Source organism: Malus domestica, chromosome 16, assembly GCF_042453785.1.
Source record: "Malus domestica chromosome 16, GDT2T_hap1".
Classification (NCBI taxonomy): domain Eukaryota; kingdom Viridiplantae; phylum Streptophyta; class Magnoliopsida; order Rosales; family Rosaceae; genus Malus; species Malus domestica.
The window spans coordinates 10,490,974-10,505,014 of record NC_091676.1 but is presented as its reverse complement, the minus strand read 5'-3'; the positions used below and the strand labels follow the sequence as shown (position 1 = coordinate 10,505,014).

At 37.6% G+C, this 14,041-nt stretch overlaps 2 protein-coding genes and 1 long non-coding RNA gene across 3 annotated transcripts; 1 reads left to right on the top strand and 2 right to left on the bottom strand.

The window, feature by feature from the left end:
- Positions 1-4,741: 4,741 nt before the first annotated feature.
- LOC139192850 (uncharacterized) lies at positions 4,742-6,158 on the bottom strand. The gene is made up of 2 exons (XR_011577329.1): positions 6,016-6,158; positions 4,742-5,796 (listed from the first exon to the last, which is right to left on the bottom strand). It is a non-coding gene; the product is annotated as an uncharacterized lncRNA (long non-coding RNA).
- Positions 6,159-9,923: 3,765 nt separating this feature from the next.
- On the bottom strand, positions 9,924-12,078 carry LOC139192849 (uncharacterized). Its single transcript, XM_070815676.1, has 9 exons — positions 11,702-12,078; positions 11,480-11,593; positions 11,309-11,377; positions 11,187-11,206; positions 11,039-11,091; positions 10,897-10,927; positions 10,668-10,746; positions 10,440-10,579; positions 9,924-10,324 (listed from the first exon to the last, which is right to left on the bottom strand). Exons 1-9 carry the CDS (start codon positions 11,886-11,888, stop codon positions 10,277-10,279), a joined length of 741 nt encoding a protein of 246 aa, XP_070671777.1. The 5' UTR covers positions 11,889-12,078; the 3' UTR covers positions 9,924-10,276.
- A 796-nt stretch (positions 12,079-12,874) lies between these two features.
- Positions 12,875-13,961, top strand: LOC139192848 (mediator of RNA polymerase II transcription subunit 21-like). Its single transcript, XM_070815669.1, has 3 exons — positions 12,875-13,277; positions 13,359-13,488; positions 13,789-13,961. Exons 1-3 carry the CDS (start codon positions 13,014-13,016, stop codon positions 13,863-13,865), a joined length of 471 nt encoding a protein of 156 aa, XP_070671770.1. The 5' UTR covers positions 12,875-13,013; the 3' UTR covers positions 13,866-13,961.
- The last annotated feature ends 80 nt before the right edge of the window (positions 13,962-14,041 follow it).

Here is a 14,041-nt window from a genome sequence, read left to right as displayed (position 1 = left end):
CTTCAATTTAATTAAGTTTTTTTTTTCTCACAAAGGGACCAAAATAATTGACTGGACAATCTCATAAACCAAAATGAGAAATTATGACAATTTCATGAACTATTTTGGCTAAAAAGCCTTTTTGCAATTTTAATTTGAACAAATTTTGTTTTGAAGTTTATTTGTAATTGCTCTTCAATAGTGTCTAGCACTGGTACAAAAAATAAATCTCCGAGATTAAAAATATAAGATTTAATAGTTGTGATGGCTAAAACATTCGTACCACTGAGTGCTATGTAACATTGAAGTCACACTGTTTATTTGAACAAATTAAATTAAGAAATTTCTTCGGTGGGTACTATTAAATTATTGACACACCCTGACCTGGAATGTCCACTTGGATTCCGAATCGAGCAGTGTAGTGAAAAAATGATGTGAATTAATTTAAACCTAAAAGTGTCTAATCAAAGAGTGCGCGGGTGAGCGGGATTAAACTCATTTCACACGTGATGTCAGAGAATAAGACAATATAGTAAATAGGATGAGGGTTATATCACTGAAGATAACCATCTCCTGAGATTTGTCAGAATCCTTGTTTACACCTAAGCACATCTACTAAACCTAGAGGAGCGAAAAACAAAGTTGAGTGAGTCAGCAAAACAACGTTTGTAAGAAAACCTTTATTTTCGAACATAGTAACCCCTCGCTGTAAAACAAGTATAGTTTTCGTATAGGTGTTATTAATTAATTTAAAATAGTTATTTCACATATAGGGGAAATGTATACCGAGGACGTACGGGGTCAAGCAAGGCTCGAAGGCTTCGTTTCAACTGCGTATCAGTGAGTGGGTAGTTTGTTTTTATATCTATACATAGTTATAGTTTCCATAAATGCATATTTACTTCATTTTACGCTTATATTGCCAAGTATCATTATGGTGATGTTAAATGTGATAAATGTTGTTATATGGTTGAGATATTACTGTCATGACATTCATACATATTTGTACATGCTCATCCTGCTGCACCCCGGTGTTAGTACTCCGCCCAGAGCTAGGGTCAGTCCTTCACGTGTATGTTCACATCCACATCGTTCGCTCGCCTTGGATCCAAGTCAAGTGCTAGTCTTATCGTACAAATTGCATTAGGCAATTCCAATTCGTACGTGACCATGCTTCTGCACCAGCCTTCACGTGATCGTAGTACTAGAGTGGATTGATTACACAAAGTCCTCGTGGACATTCCGAGTTGGGGTGTGTCACTATCATGTGATGTTAATATGCTAAGTAATCACATCACTCTCAAATTTGTGAGGCAAATTGGAGTCTACTCTACGAATTCGAGGACATAGGAAGTGTTTTATCTAACCACAACAACATATGAAGAGATGGTGAATTTTTCATTCCCTTGTCATTTTCACACCGTCAAAAAGTAGAATCGAAATGGACTATTTTGCTTTTTTCTTCTTGTGTGCTTTTTATAATAGCAATCTTTGGATTGAGAGAAAAAAAGGAAAAGATGGTATGAAGATTGAGTTTGTGTCGTTTCTTACTCATATCTACTATTGACCAAAAAAAAAAAAAAATCATATCTACCATTAATTGTATCAAAATATAAAAAGAAAAATGTTATAGTTCCATGAAGATTCATTAGATTAGATGAAAAGAGATGGGAAAAAATACCTAAAAGAAAGTAGTTTCTTCATTTAGTGTGTGTTAGATGAGTGTGTCATGTTATGATAAATGATTAATTCTAACTTTTGGAAAAGAAAATTCTAACTCATTAAATTTGGATTGAACCAAAAATTATCAACTATATCTTACGATTAATTTGGAAGTGCTTTAAAAATGATTAAAAGCGGCTCATTTGGAAGTGCTTTTAAAATAATTAAAAGCGGCTTTCGTAAAACTGATTTTGAGTTCCAAAAAAGCACGTGTTTCTTGCAGCCATGGAGCACTTAAATATTTTTTCCAAGATCCACTTGGATTTTTACCATGAGTTGATTTCAAAACATTTTCATATAAAACGCTTTCAGTTATTTTAAAAACATTTTAAAACAAACCCTTAATCTAGCTGCACTTCTTGTTTCAATCGATGCCAACTTCGAATCCTTTCTCTTCTCATGATAAAAATCAATCCCCAAATATTGAAAGTCCTATAAAATGTAGTATTAAAAACAGATTTAGTACTTTGGACAAGGGTATTTTTCTTGTGATACAATAAACCTTGTAAACAGACAAGGGTACATACAATCCGTGATAACTAAGATTCTCTCATTCCTTGTGAATTTCAATTTCTTCACATGTTAACTTGTTACCCTCTAAGAGCAATTTCACCCCTAAAAAAATGCACTGACACAAAGTCCATTTAAAGCAACTCCAGCCGAGCAAAATAGGTTGGGCCAAAGCCTAAAAAAATAGGCTGGCACCGTGTAAAACCCCTCTACCCCTAAAAATAAGCCAGCCCAAAATTCAAGCTAGCTTGTAGTGACACGCCCCGATCCCGATGTCCGAGGGACATTGGGATGACCACGTGCTGGCCGACACTCGAGGATGACGAAAGCCATTTAATGAATGCATATGCCGAGCATATGTGAAACATGCATATAAACAGTTATCAACATACTAACCCCAAAAGTTTAAAGAAAACTCATAACATAATATGTAATGGGTTTCCGAAAACCCAAGCATGCCATAAAACCTTCATAAAACATATATCGTATATAGTGTACTAACTAGTGGTATCTTAACCATCTGTGGTGTTCAATAATTATATCTCTCGACCTGCAGCCAACGACTATATCTCTCGGCCTGAAGCTAGAGATTATTTCTCCCAGCATGAAGCCAATAACTATGTCTCTTGGCCCGAAGCCAGAGATTATTTCTCCCGGCCCGAAGCCAACAACTATGTCTCTCGCTCGTAGGAAGAACAATGACCACTAGAGGAGCACAAAACATTGAATATCTTTCCAAACATAGGTACATATATCTCAAAAACATATTCATAACATATAGTCATCCATCATATATACTATAAAGAAGTGTGTAAAAACATGTTCATAAATAGTATATAGTCATCCATCATATATACTACAAAGAACATAAGTTCGGTAAAATATGGTATTCCAAAATATTCGCGGTAAGCATGATAATCATAAAGTGTAAATTTAATTTACTCCTAAAACGTTTCGTAAAACGTAACTATTAAATCATGATTTTCATGTATGCATTTCTACTATTAAAACATGCATTTTAGAAGAGGTCCACTCACAGATACTCTGTCATCGAAGAGCCATATGAAATAAGAATGACAGAATCACCTCTAATAATTGCACCTAAGCACATTAAGGGTCCAATTAATAAAACTCTAATCAAACGATTGAATTTGGGAAAACAGACGTCGAAATTAACCTATGAGGGATCCTGACTGAAACCCGAAAAAGTGAACGGTCAATGTTGATTGAAATCAACCGTCAGCGTTGACTAAAGTCAACGGGTCAGATTGGGTGAACGGGTTTGAGTCGGGTTAACCGGGTTGGACCGGTTCAATGGGCTGGAGTGTAACATCCCACATCGACCAACAGAGATAGAGTGATGTGCCTTATATGTACATGCCCACCTCTTCCTAATACGAGGCCTTTTATGAACTCACTAGCTTTGGGTTTCATTGGAACTCCGAAGTTAAGCGAGTTCAAGCGAGAGCATTCCCAAGATGGGTGACCTAATGGGAAGTTCTGCTCGCCTGAGTTCCCATAAACAAAACCGTGATGGCGTGGTCGGGTTTTGGGTTAGGGTTTCAAAGGAATTGGGTTTTGGGGTTAACGGGCCTAAGGGCCAGGTTCTAAATGGCCCAAGGGCCTAAGTGACAAAGGGTTTATGGTTTAAACTAAAAGGGTTGGGCTGGCCCAACTCCACTGGTGGGTTGCTGGGCCTAATGACAGAGAAAGCCGGAATTTGACCAAAAAATTCCCTTGATTTCGATTAGGGGTCGAAGCTCAACCAAAATTCATCATTCTGAAGCCAAATTGAAGATAAAATAGTAGAAATCTGAGTTATACCAAGATGAGGTTGTGTCGAGGTCGGGATTTGCTGGAAAATGGCCTACAACCTATGGTTTCTCGCTGGAAAATATGGGGAGAACGTTTCTGGGGTGTTCCTGCGTTCAAACCCTACCAATAAGTTTCCAACACTACCCAAACACTTCAACCAAGACTCGATCTAGTAGCATTTAGAGCAAAACTCAACTTACCTCATTGGAGAGCTATGTGCACAGTGACAGTGCATAGTGCCGAGAGAGAGATCGTGGAGGTGACCATGGTGCAGGACGCAGCTAGAGATGAGGCAAAAGCTGCGACTATGCAAGCAATCTTAGCAGCTATTAAGAGACGTGATGCGGCTAATGAGAGACAAAAAGAACTACTTAATCGAGAAATGGAGATGCTTAGAGAAGAAAGGATGACTCAAGCATATCGTGACACTATGAACAAACCTCTAGTAGGAATGTCTTCGAATTCTAAATATTTTTGGACATCGAAAAAAAGAAGACATGGTGCGAAGGAGGGGTGCAAGAAACGAGGGATCAAGTGGATGGGGTTCTAGCAACGAAGATCCTAGCACCACATATCCTAGCTCCTCATACTTTATATAATTTCTAATTTATTTTTATACTTTATGTAATTTCGTATTTATTTTTAGTACTTTATGTAATTTCTTATTTATTTGTAATACTTTATGTAATTTCTTATTTATTTGTAGTACTTTATGTAATTTCATTATTTTTAGTACTTTAATAAACACATCAAATAAAATTACATAAACGTACCAAAATAAAATTACATAAACGCACCAAATAAAATTACATAAACGCACCAAATAAAACTTAAAAAAAAACACACTAAATAAACTAAGAATTTTATTCTTCAACCACAAGCTCCTTTTAAGTTTCTTCATCTTGTTTCAATCCCCACAAGTGCTCAATCAAGTCACTTTGACGGCTTAAGTACATGTATGGTCATTGCATTGAAGTGTATTGTTCAATGATCAATTGATTGTAACGTCCATCCCTTTATATGTGTCTTGGAATTGTTCATCGTGTCCGACTCGTATTCATCGATGACATCATACTCATCTTCCACAATCATGTTGTGGAGAATGATATATGTCATCATGATGGATCAAAGAGCCTCGACATCAAACAATCTGGCAGTAACCCTGACAATCGCCCAACAAGCTTGCAGAATACCAAAACAACACTCTACATCCTTTTTACACCCCTATTGACATTTTGCAAAGTGTTTTTCCTTTTCACTTTGTGGATATAGCACTGTTTTGACAAACGATGTCCACCTTGGGTAAATGTCCTCTGCTAGGTAATATGTACCTTCGTATTTATGTCCATTGACCCAATATGTGACTTTCTATGATTTTCCTTGCAGCACCTCGTCAAACACTGGAGTCCTCGTCAAACACTGGAGATTGGGCAAAGACATTGATGTCATTTTGAGCTCTTGGAACACCAAAAATCCATGTATCAAATGATGCCACCACTTCCAAAATGATACTTTTGGCTCATTTTTTGTCGTCAAAAGCTCATTGCCATGCACTTGGACATTTTTTCCAAGTCCAGTGCATACAGTCGATACTTCTAATCATGCCACGAAAGTCTCGCATCATACCCTTCTTCAAAAGCCTTCGCAAGTCCATTGTCGTGAGTTTCTGGAGGTACTCATTGTTATAGAGGGCTTCAATTGCAGAGCAAAACCTCATTAGGGACTCTAGAACAGTTGATTTTCCCATCCTCGCTATCTCATCCACTTGATCTGTAGATGCTCCATATGCAAGGCATCATTAATTTTTTGCTCAGGAAGAAGACCTAGAACATGAAAAACAATTTTTTTTCTGCACAAAATATGGATCATAGTTGCAAATAGCAATCATGATTTTGTTGAACAAACTTCATTGCATTCTAAAATGGCGTCTAGAAATATGATCAAAGAATAAATTGTTAGATATAAAATAATCTTCCAAGATATCATTACCTTGTCTTTCCGTCTTTCCATCCAAGTTTGCGGCACATATGGGCTTGGAGATCTGACCCACAACTTGCATGACACGACGGGAATGTGATGCTCTCTGCCTTCTATGTTCATCATCCTCATCCTCTTCTTCTTCTATTACGAATGCCTCATCTCCACCATCCTTGAGATTGAATAATTCTTCCTGTTCTGCTAACAATTTTTTATGTTGCTCATCGATTTCATACAATCTTTTTTAAGAAGACATTGTAAGAACTCAATATTTAAAAAAGATGAAGAAGGATTCTTAGCTAGTTTGAGTTTAGTGTATGAATTAAGATGGATGTAGGGTATATACGGACAAAAAAAAAAAGGAAGAGGTTATGGATAATGTCATGTGGCACTACGTGATTGGTTGAAAATCTTATCGAAATCTATTCTAAAGGATTATAATTAGATAGTGACACGTGACGCGTCGGGATTGGTTCAAAATCTTATTGGAAATCTATCCATAAAAATAGTACTTTCAGATAATGACACGTGTCATTCGTAATGGAAGAGGAAGAGGATGATGAACATAGAAGGCAGAGAACCTCATATTCCCGTCGTGTCATGCAAGCTGTGGGTCAGATCTCCAAACCCAGACATGCTGCAAACTTGGATAGAAAGAGGGAAAGATGAGGTAATGATATTTTGGAAGATTATTTTATAACAGTTTATTACCTGATCATATTTTTAGACGTCATTTTAGAATGCAACAAAGTTTGTTCAACAAAATCATGATTGTTATTTGCAACCATGATCCATACTTTGTGCAAAAAAATGATACTTTTCATATTCTAGGTCTTCTTCCTGAGCAAAAAATTAATGTTGCCTTGCGGCTGCTTACATATGGAGTATCTACAGATCAAGTGGATAAGATAGTGAGGATCGAAAAATTAACTGTTCTAGAGTCCCTAATGAGGTTTTGCTCCGCAATCGAAGCCCTATACAACAATGGGTACCTTCGAAAACCCACGATAATGCACTTGCGAAAGCTTTTGAAGAATGGTGAGATGTGATACTTTTCTGGTATGATTGGAAGCATCGACTGTATGCACTAGACCTAGAAAAATTGTCCAAGTGCGTGGCAATGAGCTTATGGCAACAAAAAAAAAAAAAAACCAAAAGTATCATTTTGGAAACAGTGACATCATTTGATATATGAGTTTGACATGCTTTTATTGGTGTTCCAGGAGCTTAAAATGACCTCAATGTCCTTGTTCAATCTCCAATGTTCGACGAGATGCTACAAGGACAAGCACCGAAAGTCACATATTGGGTCAATGGACATAAATACGAATGAGCATACTTCATGGCAGACGACATTTACCCAGGGTGGACATCGTTTGTCAATAGTGCCACATCCACAAAGTGAAAAAGAAAAACATTTCGCAAAATGTCAAGAGGGGTGTAGGAAGGATGTGGAGCGTTTTGGTATCTTACAAGCTCGTCAGGAGACTGTCAGGGCTGCTACCAGATTATTTGATGTCAAGGCTCTTCGATCCATCATGATGACGTATATCATTCTCTATAACATGATTGTGGAAAGATGAGTATGATTACGATGCCATCGATGAATACGAGCTAGACACGATGAACAATTCCAGCACACTTATATATTGGGCTCATGACCACACCGAAGATCCCGTGCAACACGGGCCATTGGAAAGGGATGGACATTACAATTAATTGATCATTGAATAGTACACTTCAATGCAACAACCGTACATGCACTTAAGCCGTCAAAGTGACTTGATTGAGCACTTGTGGAGATTGAAACAAGGTGAAGAAACTTAAAATGAGCTTGTGGTCGAAAAATAAAGTTCTTAGTTTATTTGGTATGTTTTTTTAAGTTTTATTTAATGTGTTTATATAATTTTATCTGGTGTGTTTATGCAATTTTATTTGGTATGTTTATGTAATTTTATTTGGTGTGCAAATAATGTACTAAAAATAAATATGAAATTACATAAAGTACTAGAAATAAATAAGAAATTACCTAAAGTACTAGAAATAAATAAGAAATTACATAAAGTACTAAAACTAAATATGAAATTACATAAAGTACAAAAAATAATTAGATATTATATAAAGTCTGAAGAGCTAGGATCTGTGTAGCTAGAACCCCCTCCATTTGTTCCCTCGTTTCTTGTACGCCTCATTCGTACCACATCCTCTTTTTTCCGATGTCCAAAAATATTTAGATTTCGGAGACATTTCTACTAGAGGCTTGTTCATAGTGTCACGATATGCTTGAGCCATCCTTTCTTCTCTAAGCATCTCAATTTCTCGATTAAGTAGTTCTCTTTGTCTCACATTAGCCGCATCACATCTCTTAGTAACTGTTAAGATTGCTTGCATAGTCGTAGCTTTTGCCTTATCTTTAGCCGCGTCCCGCGCCATGGTCAGTTCACCTTGGCAAGCAAGTTCATCCATATATTTTGTGTAGTCATTATTGGAAGAACTCCTTTTTTTCTTTACCGCCTTTTTACCTTGAAGACTTAGGGACCGACGAGTCGGCTCCGGCACTGCTTCTGGCGGCCTTTCCTGCTTTTCAAATATGTCGCATTCCTGTTGGTCTGGGTTTGCTTCTAACGAACTGTGTAAAGGGATGTCGTGCATGACAACTTCTGGACCGGTTGGCACAAGTTTGTATCTGGGACAATCTTTGACAACATTCCGACATTCTTATCTGGTGAATGATTTGTTTTTGTTGTTCGCATTGAACCATGCTTGTGCTTGAAATGTATAAAATGTGGGATAAGACATTATTATAAAATGCGGGTGTAATACAAATAAATAAATTAAAAAAATTAATATGGGTGGAATACAAATAAATAAAAATATTGTCACATGATCCGCTAAACTTTTGCCACTACTCAGATTAGAGGAAGCTTTAGAGATGGTGTTTTTCCAACTAATAAGCGAGTTGTTGAGTTTTTTCCAACGATCTTGAAGACCTTGACTACTTCTTGCGTCTTCTCCAAGCCTCTCGCAAAACGCTGTAGTAATTCAACTCCAAAATTCTTGCAACTACATCTCATTACCCGTATGCGGGTCATGAGTAATTTGAACCCAACATTCACACAACGTAACATCTTCAATGACCGGTCAAGTAGCCATTTTTTGCACACAAAAGTACATGAAAGCTTTGGTTCAAAGTGTTGAAAATATTGAAATATGGTGTAAGGTGGAAGATAATGGTTAAGTATTTATAGAAAAAAAATAATAAATTTTTGTTTTATTTTTTCTGGATTTTTTAATCATTTTAATAATTTTTTGATAATTGTTATTAAGTTATAATCTGGATCACTAGATTTGAAAAAGATTTAAATCCAACAACCCAGAATTGGACACGTGGCCAACGGTAAGAATTTTGACATTTTCTCTTCTTTTTTTTTATTTAAGTTTTTTGGCTGAAAATCTTGGACTGTTGATATAGGAATCGAACGGCCTAGATGTTGCCACGTCACTAGCCGTTGGGTTCGAAATTCAAAATTTTTTTTACCATTCAAAATCCAACGGCCTAAGACGCGCAACATGATCATGTCCCGCACCCCTTTAGTGCGCCTGCATTGACGGGGCTTACCGTCTGGTTGCTATCAGGAACGCGCGCGTGTTTCCCATGCGCTTGACATAAAAAAAATATCTAGCATTCGTTGACATCATGTTGACGCTAGCATGAAGTTGGATAGGCCGATTCCTCACTCAGTCCATTTTGGGCCGACCTACAAGCTGGCTTGGACTTCGGGTTGACCTATTTTTAGGGGTGGAGGGTTTTACACGGTGCCAACCTATTTTTTTAGGCTTCGGCCGTGCCTATTTTGGTCGGCTGGAGTTGCTCTACAGCAAAAAACAAACCACAAGTCACTCTCAATTCCACAAGAAGATTTGGCAACTGAAAATTCAACTGCTAGTGAAGAAAAGAACAAGCAAAAATACAAGCCCCTGAAAATGCTCTTATCACAAGCTACGACTGCAAGTTGTAGCAGTTATAGATTAGCTAGGGCCGTCCTAGCTCTGTCCTGGAAACCTCGGCTAAATTTTGGGCATTCCGTTTACTACTGAGCCGGCTTTTTCCTCTCTTTTGTTAACCGACTAGTAAGTACGAAAAGTCATCTCAAGTAAGAAATGAAACTAGCACATAGTAGTAGGTATAATTATCAGTTTGAAGTTTCAACACATGCAACAATACAGGTACGGGGAATGATGAACCGTACGAGGTTGAAGATACTTATCTTCCTCAATCGACCGAGGGTTCACGCTTAACGCCTGGCTTTAAAGAATTATCCTGACCAAAAGAAAGGAAATAAATATAATCAAATTGTAGTCAACTTACACACCTCACTCCTATATCTGATAAACATGCACTAAATTGCCAAGATAGGAAATTTGATTCTACCAACCTTCGTACAAATGTAAATATAATGAACATCAGGGTTGTTTCCTAGCAATTCCTCCGCTGAGCTTCCATCACCATGCAGCGGAACAGGATTTGTCAGATCCCATATTGGAGGTTCTGGTTTATCTTCACAGGAAAGTTTCTCTGCATCCATGGTGATGGCACGGACAGATATCAACACATATATATAACAAAAAAGATCAAATGCCAAGAAAAATACGAGTTAACCAACCTATCACATGGAGTTTTATCATCCACGAGCATGACTCTCTCAACAAGCGCAAACGATACAATGGGGCACCGTATGTTACCTACAGCAGCATGCCACATGCAGCATGTTTGAGACAAGTTATGGAAACACAGAATGCAAAACAAGAATACGAAAAAAGAGGGCGGCTGGGCGGGGGAAGGGAGGGTATATTGAAATCGTAGGCGGAGAATAAAAGAATGAGCAACATTACCAGAAAGTAGACTCCTTTATCCTTGAGGACCCTATAGGTTGTTATTAACCGCTTCAATATATGGTGGGTGAACAAAATCAAGAAGATAAACAAAACCAAAAGTTTAGGACAACTACATTTACTTATTAAAACAGGTTTATACCTCCAAACTTCCTCAAGCATCTCGGTAGCATTTTGCCGCGAATTAATTCCACACTAAGCATGAAAAATCGCACAACAAAAGAAACATAAATATCGAAACGACATAAAAACAAGCACAAGAACATAGCACAAGGGTTATCAGCGCTTACCAAAAGAGAATCTAGAGTTCCTGAAAAATAAAAATTCACAATATGAAGTGCATTCCGCAGTTTAGATTAGTTGTGCGGGAGAATATAATTTAATAATTACGACGAGAATAAAAATGAAGTACCCTTGTCAACAACAGCATCAAAGGAAGCAGTTTCGAAAGCACTCATATCTCGAACATCCATTTGCAAATCTAATTAATTGTTAATAAACAAAATTAAGAGCTAATTAACCAAAATACAAATAAATAACTCATAAAAATATCAAATTTAAAATATATAAAAAAAAAACATACATTTGAGGTGTGGACGATTCGAGTACTTGCTCTGCATAGTTTGGATGACCACAGATGAAATGTCAATACTAACCACATCCTCGTACCCATCATCGGCCATCCCCTCGCTGAACGCTGCGTTTTGGAAACCAATTCCTTTTGAGTTTTGAGTGTGAATCAAATGGGAGATCTGAATCATCTGATCGGGTGAGTGCGGTTGCAGGGAGAAAGCAGAGTACGTACCTGAGTTTCCGCAGCCGACGACAAGGATGCGGTTGTGTTGGTTGGGATGGCGAGGGACGTAGAGATTGATCAGCGGAGCCAAAGATTGGTACTTTTGGTACCAATCGAACGATTCTGATTCGTTGGCGTAGCGGTTGTCCCAGTACCGCGACTCGCCGTACGCCTGCGTCGTCGTTCCCATCGTCATCTCTCTCTCTCTCTCTCTCTCAGAGTCTTCACTGTTCCTTTGTTCTTCAGTCGGTTTCGTTTTTGGGTTTGTCGTTGATGCGCTCGCCCGTGATGCTATAGTTGCATATGGGCATTAATGTCATTTTGCATGAGTAGCTTCATAGATTGCCACCTGCTGGCGGGTTAAAGCGCTTGAATGTGTCTTGCCATATGCAGAAAAGTTGTTTCGTTTAAGTATCCCTCTATTTACAAATAATTTAAAAAACTTTATCTTTTAAAATGTCATTCAACTTTTTAACGTAACAATACGTGATTAATTACGCTGGTGTTGTAAGTGTATGTCTTTCTTTTGAAATAAAATTACAAAGGCCAAATGTTGTTGGCGCATTTTAGTTCTAGCCAAATTATGATTTTGTAATTTCAAAATCCAGGACTTGGAAGTACTTTACGAATAAGCACATATGACCGAAATAAGATGTTTTTGCCAGCAATTGCTTGTATGACCATACTCACTTTCAGTTTTTTTATTACCAAAGAATATAAGAAAATCTTTTTGATTTGCAAAAGTTGCTTATTCTCTGCCCATGCCTCTCTAGTGCTAATTTCATTAAAAGAATGGCGAAATTAAACAATTAGGCTTACTACATATTTGTATCATATTTTAATATTATATTATGTACATGTGTGAAGGACACATCATTGAACAATTTTATTTCATCATTTATTGATTGAATTGAATGTATTGCGGGCACACTAATTTTTTTTTATTAAATGTAATACACGTAGTCACATTTAGTAGGATAGATGTGTAATTAAAGGTTCGTTTGAAAATATTTTTAAAATGAATAAAAGCGAATTTGGTGAGATTGATTTTAAATTCCGAAAGTACTTTAAGCGTTCTTTAGAAGAAACACCAAATATATTTTCACAAAATATATTTTCAATTATTTTAAAATCACTTCCAAACCATACTTTTTAAAGTGATTAAAGATAATTAGTTGTACCAATGTAATGCATGTAGGAAGCCTACCAATGCCTATCGAAATTGGACAAAAGGGGAACGAACCCAGTACGACGTCGTGCTAGTGGATATTCTCCTTCAAGTGCTGCTGCTTCCTACGTTTTGGGGACAAACACTAGAGTGATGGACGCAATCAGCCAGTTGCAAGAAAAGGTGAACACGATCGCGACAATTGCTTTCACCACCATCGGAACGCTACAACGGGATGCGCCTCCGGTCCGAATCTCCCCGAATTACCCGGAAGCCGGATCCGCACCGACCCCCAATCCGAATCCGAATCCCAACCCGAATCCGACTCCAAACCCGAATCCGACTCCGGAAAGTGATACGGAGTTCGCGAAGCAACCCAAGCTGATGAGTGCTGATCTAGTGAAAGCAGCAAAGCAGGTGGCTTTTGAGTTCGTTGACGTGGCATCTAATTTGTTTTTTTTATCAATTAATTTTAATTCCGGGATTACACTTGTGCAGTTTGATGCATTGGTGGCGGCGCTGCCGTTGTCGGAGGGAGGCGAGGAAGCTCAGCTGAGGAGGATTGCTCAGCTTCAGGCCGAGAACGACGCCGTCGGCCAACAACTTGAGAAGCAACTGGAAGCTGCAGGTCAGTCGGTGTGTTCAGTTAACTTAACCAGTCACATTTGACCAATAATACCAGAGAAATATACGCTAATATAGAACCGGTTACAAGATTTTAATAAAAAATATAAGACGAAGACATTGAAGATACAGTAATTTGGTACCGAATTATGGGTTATATTCGGCTTATTGTTTGTTCAGTATCTCATTAATTTTATTTTTGATTAAAAGTTTATAGCGGGTTTTATTCGTGCATATTACTCTACAAAATACAGTTTAATTTGATGTTTAATTTGTTTGCCTGAGTGGTTTTTGATGGTGGCAGAGAGAGAATTGCAAGAGGTCAGAGAGTTGTTTGGAGAAGCAGCAGATCACTGTTTGAACATGAAGAAATCAGATTGAAAAACTAGAGTTCCTTGTTTCTTAAGAAATCAGATTGAAAAACTAGAGTTCATTGTGTAATTCCCCTATTTTTAACCTCGTTATGTGGTGACGGTATTTTAGAGTTTATGTTTTTTTTTTATATACAAGCGATATTGGAGAACAAGAACGGAACTCGGGCATCGAGTGTAAGAGTG